General features: G+C 42.9%; 1 protein-coding gene across 11 annotated transcripts in view; it reads right to left on the bottom strand.

Moving 5' to 3' along the window:
• The window catches only part of Ebf1 (EBF transcription factor 1), a 387,708-nt gene that overhangs the window by 137,113 nt on the left and 237,880 nt on the right, over positions 1–12,715 (bottom strand). For all 11 annotated transcript variants that reach the window (XM_076937012.1, XM_034505153.2, XM_076937011.1 and 8 more), the window contains one exon: positions 263–344. In XM_076937012.1, the coding sequence (XP_076793127.1) occupies positions 263–344 (82 nt within the window). The remainder of the gene's footprint in view (positions 1–262; positions 345–12,715) is intronic.

Consider the following 12,715-nt stretch of genomic DNA (forward strand, 5'->3'; position numbering starts at 1 on the left):
TCACGTGAGTCCATACAGGAAGCCAAGATGAGGCTCCAAGGACACAGCTGCCTTCATCAGTGGGCGCAGGTGGTACAGCCCCAGTTTTTGTCTAACAAAAACAACTCTGAGATTGCAGATGCCTGGGGACCAGTGGCCTCACCTGTTCTTCACCTCTAGAGAAACAATTATACTCCATTCCTTCTGCGCCCCCCAAAACAGTTTTCCCCTCATCTCTTCTCCTTCAAGTCATGATTGAGCTATAAGTAAAGCAAGGACCCACCTGGAATCTCCGCATGTCACGTGGGTTTCCTGCATTCTTTAGGCAATTTTGGTTGCATTTAAGGAAAAACTTCAGGAAGAATCTGTGAAGAAACAAAGGATCATGGTCAGCATTTCAATCCTAACAAGGGAGTCGGAATCAGAAATCATTTCCAGGTTATACATCCTCTTTTCTTCCTGTATCTCCTGCAAAACTCAGAGTGGTGTTAGAATCCATATTATATTTGAGGCCCAAGTCTTGATATTGCATCCAAGGGTACATTTTTTTTTCTATGAAATGAACACTCTGGAACTGCTAACAGATCTCACAAAAGAAGCAAACCCCCCCCCCCAAGGAAGTGTTTTTATTCCAGGAGCGGGTCTTCATCATAATTTAACATGGGTTCCAAACGGATCTAATTGAGAATTCCCATGGTCCCCAAGCATAACAAATAATCCAAGTGTTATAAGTTCACAGGTGATGAATGGCAATGTGTACGCTAGATAAATACAAGGAGATTGTAAATACTTTAAATCTTATCATCTCCAAATAAAATGTTCAAATTAGCAGCCCTGGAAGGGGGAGAAGGAGTGACATAATGACTAAACCCTTCCAACGTCTCTAGTACCACTACATCAGTTTTCTCAGATATGTGCCTTAAACAAAAGCTATTTGTAAGTGAGCTTGGACCTCCCTGCCTCTCTACCCACTTTACTTCTTCCTCAATAAGTTCTATAGTGAGAGCCACAGGTTTTGCTTGGCTGTAGATGCTATTGCTGCTGCTGTTGTTTTGTAAAGATGATGACAGTCTCCGTTTGGTTAGAGAAATCCCACTTAAACTGGTGAATGTATTTTAATTGTTGAAAATGCCCTGATGTGTGGGATACAGGACTTGATCCCACTAAATAACTACTGCAGTGATACGAGCCCATACTGGAAAGTAGGTGTGCAGAGTTTGTGCTAGGATATTCATACTGGTCTCCCTCAGCTAAACCCCTCCATCTGTTTGCTATTTGGGAGTCATAGAGGATTTTTATGTCCATCTATTTTCTACATACTTTTCTACTTTTGGAGCCAAGATATCTCTATGGGATGCATTAAAATACTGGTCAATGAGAGTCTTCTAGAAATAACCTTGTCTTTAGCTTTTGTCCCACTTTAGGGCCACGCTAGAATAAAAACTGTCAACTCAATATCAGTAACTTATGCAAAACTAGCATTCCATGATGTCTCCATCTGAATTTAATTTAGAGTACAATGTCTGTCAGCAATGTAGCCCCCGTGATCCTGCCATAAAGGCACTACATGAAGACACACCACATTCAAACAGCTTCTACATACACATTTCAGAACAATAACTGTTCTCCTTGTTTTCTTAGAATGAGAGGGAATATGTAGGAGGCTTGAAGAGAAACAATGACTTTTTTCAAAGAAAACATGATAAGATTCAACAGTGTAAGAGTCTTCTTAAATGAAGTCATTTAACATGTCACAACCCCCAAAGCCCATCAATGAGGAGGCCTCTGATAATGGTTCACCCCGACTTCCAGGGCCTCTCCACAGAGGCCAAAGCTTATCGACCTCCTGTCTAGGATGAATGACTCACAGAACAGTGCTAAAGTCCAGCTGTGTATAACGGAATCCACCCCGGGCCTCCTCCATGCCCAGAACAGCTCTGCCACTGTGCAAGTTAGCTTTCCAACCACTCAGTCAATCAGTCCTCTTTCAACAAGGCACTTATACCGTCCTGTTCCTCTGAGCCTCAGAAGGTGACCCAACCAGTACATGTGGCTTTTAGACATATCAACAATGCTAAAAGTATGGTAATGAGCTCCTCATATTGCAGGGGCTAGGTTCTATACTTAGATATGAAAACCATCCCAGAGTCCAGAGACGGATGATCTCCATTCTAATGACAATGAAATTCTGTGTGGGATTGTATGGTGCAGTGAGGTGTAAAAGCCATAGCTTTTATAAACGTTCCCAGTATGGAATTCACATCCAAACTATAGCAATCTATACTAGGGGAACCACAGGATTCTTATCTCCCACCCAAGGCAACAACAAACTGGGGAGGGATCTCACTGCCAGTCTCCCTCCAGTCCCCCCCCCAACCCCCGCCTGTCTCCCTGTGGTTGGTAATACTTGCCGCCTGTACGTGTTTAAGCCATTTGAGCCCAGGTCTGACAGCCAGACTCAGGTTGTGTTAGAAGAAGCTGTCAGCACACCCTCTGGCATCCTGAACTCAGACAACTGCTAACCACTGTGAAGGGTTCCATCTGGTGCCAAAATGGGTTTTGAAAGACAAGGCAAACAGGACACTGGCTTTGCCAGAGAGAAAAACACCAAGGGAGCCAGGGATCTTCTGCCTCAAAAATGAGCAGGGCTCGGGAGCTTGTCAGCAGCTCATCGTTACCACAAAACCTATGCCGGGCACACACTGGATCACCTTTAAAGCTATGCCGGGCACACACCGGATTGCCGTTAAAGCTATGCTGGGCACACACCGGATCGCTGTTACCCTAAGCTGTCCCGCCACTTGGCCTGCTAGCAGCATCCCCTGCCTACCCCCTCAGCAGTGGATCACTTGCTGAAATTGAAGTCTTGACCATCTGTCATGGGTAAGACAGCCGTCAACTGGTGCCTGGGGCCTCACACAAGCCCTTATGTGGCAAAGACACTGTGAAGGGCCAGTTCTTTTGGGGAAAGCCAGTCCCAGTCCAAGGCCTTAGGAATCTCTCAAAGTTTTCCCCTAAGTACAGGCCAAGTATCTGACCCTTTTGGATCACACTTCCTAAAAGGAGCTCGAAGAAGTAAGGAGGAGTTAAAAATACTCTCAGTGAGAGACTGACTCAGAATCAAGACCCACAAACTTGGAAGATGATTTATTCAAGTAAACATATAAGGCGTCCGTTAACTTGGGGGACACACATGTGTCTAGCGTCTGCTGCCCCACATAGAAGATCTCCAATTCGAAAGGGCTTTTAACAAAGTGGAAGCGATTGTAACACAAAACCATATGTTTGTCTAAAGAACTGCCACATTCTGTGTGTTTAATAAAACGTCAGGGGAAAGAGCATGGCTGCCCTACCCCAACTGTGGGAACCTGACCCTCAGCAGGACAAAGGCGCTATTGACACTGCAGAGTTCCATAAAGTCCGAGATCAAACTCTCTTTTTAACTTTGCTCTTTTTTGGAGGGGTGGCATGGCAAGGTGGTGGGAAACCCAACACCTTTCAGCTAACTTTCCACAGGAGTAACATCATTATTATTTAATACGTCTTTCACTGGGTTATTATCCAAAGCATTTAAGTTCCCAGGCTCTTCTTGAATCCCCCACTGACGCCCTTTAAGATAGGCATGCCAGGAAGGAACTAACTCCCCTGGAACACAACGCACAAAGACTCACCAAAAATAAGGGACACAGAGTTCAAAACTAATATTATAGATTGCCCATAGGGCTAGCCATGATACCCACTTTTCATGAATTATGGGAAGTGTGTGTGTGTGTGTGTGTGTGTGTGTTTGTGTGTGGTTTATGCACATACATGGATACAGGTGCACAGTTCCATACATGCACCCGGTGATGTCTAATGTCCTGTTCAACAGCACTCCACCTTATTCCCCTGAAACAAGGTCTCTCATGGAACTTGAAGCTTGTTATTTTTCTACTAGACCTGTGACCAGCAAGCACCATGAAGCCTCCTGTCTGCTCCCTGCACAGTGCTGGGATTTCAGTTCCAGGGACAGCAATGGCCAAACTTTGAAGAGGATCCAAGAGAACTGCCTTCAGGCCTTGGTCTTCAGGTATGTGCAGCAAATGTTCTTACTCTTGAGCCATGTCCACAGCTCAGACCACAGGAAGACTTTTAAACTGACTTGAAAGCGTCCCTTAACCTAAGCTCCCCATTTCACAGGTAAGAAAAATGAAGGTCAGAAGGCAAGGTGATGATGCCCTTGCAGCTCCCAGTGACTGTGAGAGTACTTGCTGGACACCACGTGTGCTGAGGGGTCAGACCTCTGATCTTTCCAGTGTGCCACCAGCTCCACACACCCCTGTCCAACAAGAGGACAGCACTCAAGCGTGTGAACTTTTGAGTCTACCACTTCCATCAAGAAAGGGACAGTCATAAAACTGGAAGTGACGTCCTATTAAAGTCCTGTGTAGGCTCATCCACCGATCAGGCTGATGTAGGACATTGGTCCATTATGTAGGTAACTAAAACGAATACATCGTATAGCACACATTTGTTGATTTGGTAATATATTTTGTTAGTAGTTCACCAAGCAATCATTTGAGTTATCTGCCTTACATCCATGTAACTAGCATAGTATGGGTGACAAAAAAAAAAAAAAAAAAAAAAAAAAAAAAAAGCACTGGGTTGTAGAAAGAAAATCACTTAAGCAACATAATCAGACTCCTACATGAGCGTATGAAAAACCAAACAAACACCATTCCATGTATCCAGATGCATAATGAAGGCCATGGGACTTAAAACTAGTGGGGTTTATCAAATACTGCTTTGCCAAATAGAATCTAGGGCTTGCTTTACACACAAATCAGAGCTGTCAATAAAGACAGTCACGAAGTATCCTGAACAAGACGGTTTTATCAGAGATGAGACAAGCATAGGTCAAGACCAGTAACTCTGTGACCCTGAGTGATGTCAACAAAGCATGAGAATTATAAGCCTTTTCCTCTCATACAACTGGGTGGCTTTCATCAGACATGTCGCTTTTACTGCTTAGCTAAATGTGTGCTCTTCACCAAATGGATTTAATCTCTCTGTGCCTCAGTTTCATCATTTGTAAAATGGAGAAGCCATCCGAACGTGTTTTAGAAAATCAGTGAGCATTTAAAGGGTGCTGAAACCTAGCACAGAGGAAGCAATAATGCTAACCACTGTCAGTTATCAGGAGCCGGGGCATGCTGCCTAGACTAAGAGATGCTAATAGTTTCAGATATGAAAAGTATCATTTCACTGCCATAGTGCAGGCTAAGAAAATCAGTGAAGCCCTGCGTACCCAGCAAGCCCTACAGGCTTCATCAAATGAGGTGCAGAAGGAAAACAACAAATGGAACAGTCACCAAGGGAAGTCAAGAAGAGTGCGGCAGCTTTTCTAAATGCTGCGAGAGGCAGGGGCTTAAACGATGGAGAGCCCCAGCTAGTCAGAGCTGAAGGGCGCGCTAACAAAACTGCCTTCCAAGCTACCATTAATCGTTATGCAAAGCAAGTGCGTGGATCCAGACTGAACAGGTTGAGTTTTTACCTCTCCCAACCCAAAGTCTGAAAAATCACGTTTGTTTGTCTGCAGCTGTGTTCATCATGTGTCGTCTTGGGAAAAGTGTCAAAGCACAACTGAACAGAGACATAAAATCCCAGTTCTCAGCTTCAGACTCTCTGCAAGTTCCCCTGACTTATGCCCGCAGATGGTGAGGTGGCAGACGGTTCTTCCCAATGGTATTCAGTACCCTCGGACGCACTCTAGCCTGATACAAGAAACAGCTGTGTAGAAACAAATGTGGGGTCCCTTCTGGGTGAAGTTCAAGCTGCTCCCCACACACGATCTGAAGGGAGGACAGGGAAAGTCCTTGTAATTCGAAGGACCTTTATGGAGTCACAGAGTGCCCTATCACCTTTACCTCAACGGAAGACAGCTTACTTTGGTGTCAGGCTTCCAGCCATGAAATTACCAAGGAAATATTTCCAGGAATACTAAGATTCTTCCAAATTGAAAGTATATAAATGTATAGTATCTGCCCTTACCCAAGACAACCTGGGCTGCTTGAAGCTGTCTAAGAAATGTCCTCATTGTAGCTCTCAAATGTCCCAGCGCTCCTTGAGGAAGGAAGCTGGAGTCCCACCCCAGCACTGTGGGAAACAGCTGTCTTGAAAACAGGACAGGTCACAACAGAAAGAGAAAACTCTATTTTCAAGGTCAAAGAAAACCTCCTGGCTTCTAATTTACAGACTACGATGTAGGGTACAGTTCATCCATGTGAAACCATGATACCCAGAAGTCAGCCAAGATCCCAGGGAGGTCACAAGGGCAGGCTAGGAGGCTAACCTGAGAAAGCCGACCTCTTCTAGAACGAGTTGCAATAGTAACTGAAGACCTCTCTGACTTAGTCCTCACAGTCCTGCCTGTGACATACAGAGGGCAGAGAGGGAAGGAGGAGAATGTGAGGGAGCTCACACACCTGAAGCCATGAGGACTTTTTGCTCCCCACAGAAGAGAAACTTAAATTAAACCGTGACACTATCTCTCGGATCCCAGGGGGAGAGAGCGAAAGGCTGCCTCTATTATTGGCCACTGACTTCAAGACGTTTACCTTCCCTGGCAGACGCTTCCTGGATCTTGGGCATTTCTGGAAAGTGTGTGCAGCCTAAAGAGATACACATGACCACCTTGAAAAGGATTCATTACCTCAGAGCTCAGGATTTGGCTTTGGTGAGAGGACTTAATTAGTGGTGAGAACTTAAAGGGGTGGGTGTTGGAATATCATAGCAGTGGATTAAAGAATTTAAAAATAGTTTAAAGGAAAAAGGACCCATTGTAAATAAGGTCCTTATGCTAGGAGTCAAATCTGACAGATAGCAAAAAGCATCAGGACAGCCAGGGACCCCAGGGGAAAGAGTGTCTCATAGTGAGAAGGAGGGGACTGTGACTTAACACTGACTTCTGCTGACCCAGTCCAGCTGATTCTCCTGGCGGGGTTCGCTGACCATGAAGTGGGAAAGAATAATAGAATCCCAAGCCTGAAAGCCCTTGTGTGACAGAGAATCGGATACCACTAGAGAAGCCCTTTGACAGCACTCCTAAGTACCAAGGCTTTCTTGCCAGAGTACATAAAGGTTCAAATCGGCCCTGAGAGGATGTTTGAAATCAGTGTATATGGTTTGATATACAGAAGGAATATCACAGATAACAAAACCAAGTATTTGCCTGGGCTTCTTGGGACTGAGTGAGGGAGACAGGGAACATTTATTATAGACTATTTCTGTTGCATGGTCTACAGGTGATTATTGGACATAGGACATCTGCAGATGTTGGATAGCTTTCAGCAGTGTTCGGCCTTAGACTTCTGGGTTACAATTATAAAGTGTTACCCAGGATGGAAAATATATTAAGTATTGCTTACTTACTGCCTCGGTGATGACTCCTGGAGAGTTAGACATACAAGGTAAGATGAGGGAGCCTCGGGATTTCACATTACCAGTTTAGATTAAAAATGTGGGCACAAGACCATTTATGAAGCTTTATGCTTTGCCTCTCTTAGTTCACAGTCCCCCAAAGGACTGTGGAATTCTAGTTCTATTTTCATTCTACAGATACTATATTGAACGTTATAGAAGTTGCCAATTAAAATATATTACATATTCAAACACATGCCTTATTTTCTTATAATGGGAATGTAGTTCATTGAGCATATCTGGGAATACACCTTACCATCACTAGGTTAACTAAAATTAGAGCTAAAGCCAACATAAGAAATTCCGGTACTTTGAATTCAAGCCATCCTAATTACCAATTCTAATATGTTTCAAGTTTGCTCGTGACCACTTTAGGTGTGACCTCCCCCCTCAAACACATGTTAACGCTGCTGAAAAGACTGGAATATTTAACTGTAGCAAAATGAAGAAATAAGACCAAAGCAAAACCAAGATAGCCTGGGTATCTTTGGAGGAAGTCAGAGAACATCATCTTAAGGGTTTAGTTTGACTATACATCATTATACGTTCACACTCGCTGCCTTTGAAAGTCTTTCATGCAGACAGAAAGCCACAGGTGGAAAATGAAAGGCTTTACCCTCCCCATTGTTCAGTATGTGCGTATTTAAAATTGTGAAGCCCATTCATTTAGAATCTGATGTTCGCATTTCACTTGCCCCTTGTAAGGACTCAGATAGTTTCACAATGACTCTCTCCTGTGGAGGTGACAGATGCCATGGAGGGAGTAAGAAGTTCAAGTCCACAGCAACTGAGACATACAGCTTTCCCTGGATTCTTAGCTTGACATTCTTTTCCACACTTATAAAGCTTTATAAGTACAGATTCACTCACTTAACAGACACACACTCACTTCTAGAGAACACAGGGTGCGCTGGATTCTCTTGAGTGCCAGTTTCTGCTAAAAAGCCTACTGATTTTCGTTCATGGTTTTTCTCCAAAAGAAAAGTATTTAAGTTTGATTTTCCAGGAAAATCTTTGGCTCCTAGGACAACATATTTGAATAATTGTGCCAAGGAAAGCTGAAAGTCTCTGAATGAACTATAAATCTGCTGTGACTGTTAGGTAGGGGTCAGATCAGCAAATCCTAAAATGCTGGTGTCAGTAGTAGACATTCCTAGGCGTGTTGCTCCATTATTTGTCTCTTCCCATCATTCTTTGTTTCAGCCACATCAAGTTGCATCCTTGTGTCCTGAACATGAAGTTTCCTCCCTCCCTTCACTGTTGGCTGCATCCTGGGGTCTGAGGTATCTTCTCCATTCCCACACCATCTCAGCTTCCCATACTCCTGCTTGTCTTTCAGCTACAGTATAAACGGGCTGCACCATGAACCTCCCCTAATACCCCCTGCAGAATTAGTCATATCATTCTCCACTACTACAGACGCATCACACTGGGTCCTCCTTGAAGTAACTATGGTTACCTCTGTGGCACTCCTTAAGGGAGCATTCTGGTTTCACAGCACCCAGGACTGCTGTGTTTGGAAAGCACCAAATGAATGCCTGACTTAAATTGAACATAAATATTAATGGCAGCTAATTTTCAATCATAACACAGGGTTGATTTGCCTCTTTTTTTTTTCCTCCTTCTGCAGTTTTGAATTTTCCATGTGTATACAATACTCCCATGGAGGAAACAGACAATTTTAGTGTTGTAAAAATCAAAGTGCATATCATTCACCCCTGAGCCTAGGGAAGGTTTTTCCATTGTGCGATGGGTAACAGAGGAAATAAAAATGATAAGTGGTTCTCTCAAAGTCTCTGTGTGCTAAGATTTGCCATTTAATTCGAACAAGCATAGTTAAGAGCTATCCATCTCACAGTCTATGACCATTTATTAGTTTCATACATGCATAATTCAGGCAAGAGCTCATTGGTGTCCTTAAACGTCCTGCTTAATAGTGTCTTGACATCAAAGTTCAACATATTATCTCTAAGTTAAGCCTGTCATTGTTCTTAAAACATTTACCTGGAACCTAAAGGGTTAAAAGGCCATGTTTCCAATAGACTAGAATGAATCTCTTCTCTCCAAACCTCTACAGGCCATTCTGCTAACTTTCGGGGACCCTGTGTCTTAAAACCCTCAGTGCTTTGCTATGTCTTCCCTCAGTCCTCTGCCTTGGGTCATTCATTTCCTCATTCTTCTGGTCCTGAGTTCAGAATTTACTAATCACATGTTACTTGTCAAACATGTGCACACAGCCATCGTTGCTGAGGCAACTCACTAAGGAGGTCTCGGGCAGTTTTCCTTAGAATTTCCTCAGAGACTTTAGAAATTAGTGACCATTCCAGTCATATACTCTAATCGATATGTTGAAGTTATGAGCAGAGATTGGGATGCACAGAGAAAGAACGGACAGATCACCTTGTATCACTGAACTTTAGATTTTTAAAAATACACAACCTAATTCAAATCCCTGATTGGTAAAAGGAAACATGCGATTCCTTCATTCCTTCCTTCTTATCCTTGGCATATGTCACAGGGGAAGAAAGGGGATGAGATTGCCAGCGATGGATAATATTTGGCTATTGTTATTATTGTTGTTGTTGTTTTGCCATAAGGAAAAGGAACAAGCTCATCTTTCTAGAAATAGAAATAGAAAGAAAAGAGGAAAGAGGAATAAAGAGGAGGAGAAAGAGAGGAAATTCCCTCTAAGTAACTTCCCTCCTTGGGAAAAAGTACCAAGCCTTTCTAAGCATGGAAGTTATTTAGAAATGATTGCCAATCATCATCGCCCAACCTTTCAATGTTCTCCGTCGCTTTCACACTCAGCTTTCCAGGTGCACACTCCCAGGTCCCAATCTCAGCATGTCCATGTGCTTCCTGCCATCCTCTGGGCTTACACTGGGATTACTAATTTAATTTGAGCGGTTACTTCCATTGCAAACAATCACTGCATTCCAACATGCCTCACAAGACGGGCTCAGATATGAACAAGTGACCCCTTAATTTGGATTTAGAGCCTGGGACCAGTCTTCAAATAAAAATGACCAGGGAGCATTGTGCCCACAGAGTACTGACAGTAATCTCATGAGCTCCCAATTATTTCAGTTCATAATATGGACAATCCAATAAGTCTGTATGTTCTGTCCCATAAAAAAATATAAAAAGAGATTCATCATATTGAAATCAGAATGCAAAATAGAGCCTGACACTTTATTAAGCTCTGCTTCTCAGGATATCATAAGGTTGCTGATGGAAAATGAAATTAAGCAGTCTCACAGATGAAGAATGACACCACTTAGATTTTCTGCAGGTGCTTTGGTGCTCATGGGTCACTCACCCTCCCCACAATGTGTCACTCTGGAGTAGTTTCAGTTTAAATGCAAGACACTGGGGAGTGTGAGCTCTAAAATCTCCTACACTTTATAACCTAAATTGGTCATTATTATTTACTAAAATAAAACCGCTAAATGAAGAGGGGAATTAAACATGATCTACTGGTGTTGTCTTAATCAAAAGCCCCTGGATGGTTGGCCCAGTGCCCTCGAATATGCCAATGTGAAATGCAGGTTTGTGCACACATGCTATTGTATGTGATTGTCCACAAGGTTCTCAAGAAAGGAGAAAGTCAGAGTATCTGATGGATTGCTCAGGATCTGCCTGCCTCTGCCTCCTGGATGCTGGGATTAAAGGCATATGCCACCATCTGCATACTAGGCTGTGTTCTCTAAAGATCTCCAAGGCACTGAATTTTGCATCCCGGTCCCTTTTCTCCTATTATAATAGCAGTCTCTTGTTCTCCTTTTCCAGTACTTTACCCTCATTCAAGAGTTCTCACATTTTAAAAGCATTGTTCTTTGGCCACTGTTAGGCCAGAGAATGTATGGCATTGGGCCAGGACATCACAGTCTTCAGTTCTATGATTGCCTTAGGGATTGACATGTGTTCAGTCTCACCTGTCAGGCCCCATCTGAGCCAGCTGCAGGTCTTAAGAAGCTTGAAAAAAAATGGCTTTCCTTCTATTACAGCTTAACCAAGAAAGATATGAAGCCGAGTTGCTGCAAATCCCAGTGCCTTGGAGAGGATCCTTAAAGAACACAGCCTATTATGCAGATAACTGTGCTCACAGGGCAAAGTATATCTCTGACAGATGGGGAGGGAGTAGAGAGGACTCTCACCCATAAATGACCTCCAAGAAAGTTGAGGTGAAGTTAGGCAGACATGTCAACTGAATGACCACACAGAGCAGATGGGCAGAAGGCAAAGTCTCAGAAAGTACAAGTAGAATGCACAGAGTGAGTCTCGGTTAAGTTCAGATTCCACAATGATACACATAAGTCACTATCATAAATATATATATTTATTAAAAACATATACAAGCATAAATGAAGCAGATAGATAGATGATAGAGAGAGAGATAGACAGAGATAGATTGAGAGAGAGAGAGAGAGAGAGAGAGAGAGAGAGAGAGATAACCCTTTACACAAATGCTTGAGACCCAAATACATAAAGGAAGCTGTCAAAAACCAGAACCCAAATCTAAACAAGAAACTCACTTATATTTTATATACACCTTTACACCTTCTATACACGGCCTGAACATAATTTAATACAGTATCTTAATGCACCTACATTTTGACTCTAACCCATCATATGAGGTCAGGTGTGGCATTTTCTACTTGTGGCTTCATGTTGGTGCTTGAAATTCTTTTTCATCTTGAAGCATTTGGAACTTCAGATTAGGGATGCTGTCCACGTTCTTAATATGCATATACCTAAATACATTTTGCTTCCTCATACAGAACTGCTGTGCACTCTCAAGATGATAGAGGCTTTTAAAATAAATGTTTGGAACTCATTATCATAAGGAGCCTTAGCAGGTAACATCTAAGAGTCAACCAGGCTTCCCAGAGACCCATGAACAGTCCACAACTGTATGACCTAAGGAGTAACGGCTTGTCAACAGGAACAGCTCGAATCTCCCCAGCTACCTAACTCCATAAGTAGTGTTGTCAAAACTTCCTCACAGAAGAGAAGCTCGGCATGTCTATTGACAAGCATGAAACTGCTCAATGTTCCAAACAAGTTTGGGGCTAGGCCAACCCTGCAAGAAGAGTCTTACATCACTGGCTCTAAACATAAGAAGCAAATCGCAAATCACAAGGCTGTGTGTAGTGTGGCTTTTCTGTACCAATTTATATATATATATATACATATATATATATAAATTTATATATAAATTATATATATATATGAAAAGGACTAGGGCCAGAGATATGGCTCATTGGTTAGGACTACT

The sequence above is a fragment of the Arvicanthis niloticus genome, chromosome 6 (assembly GCF_011762505.2).
Source record: "Arvicanthis niloticus isolate mArvNil1 chromosome 6, mArvNil1.pat.X, whole genome shotgun sequence".
Classification (NCBI taxonomy): Eukaryota; Metazoa; Chordata; class Mammalia; order Rodentia; family Muridae; genus Arvicanthis; species Arvicanthis niloticus.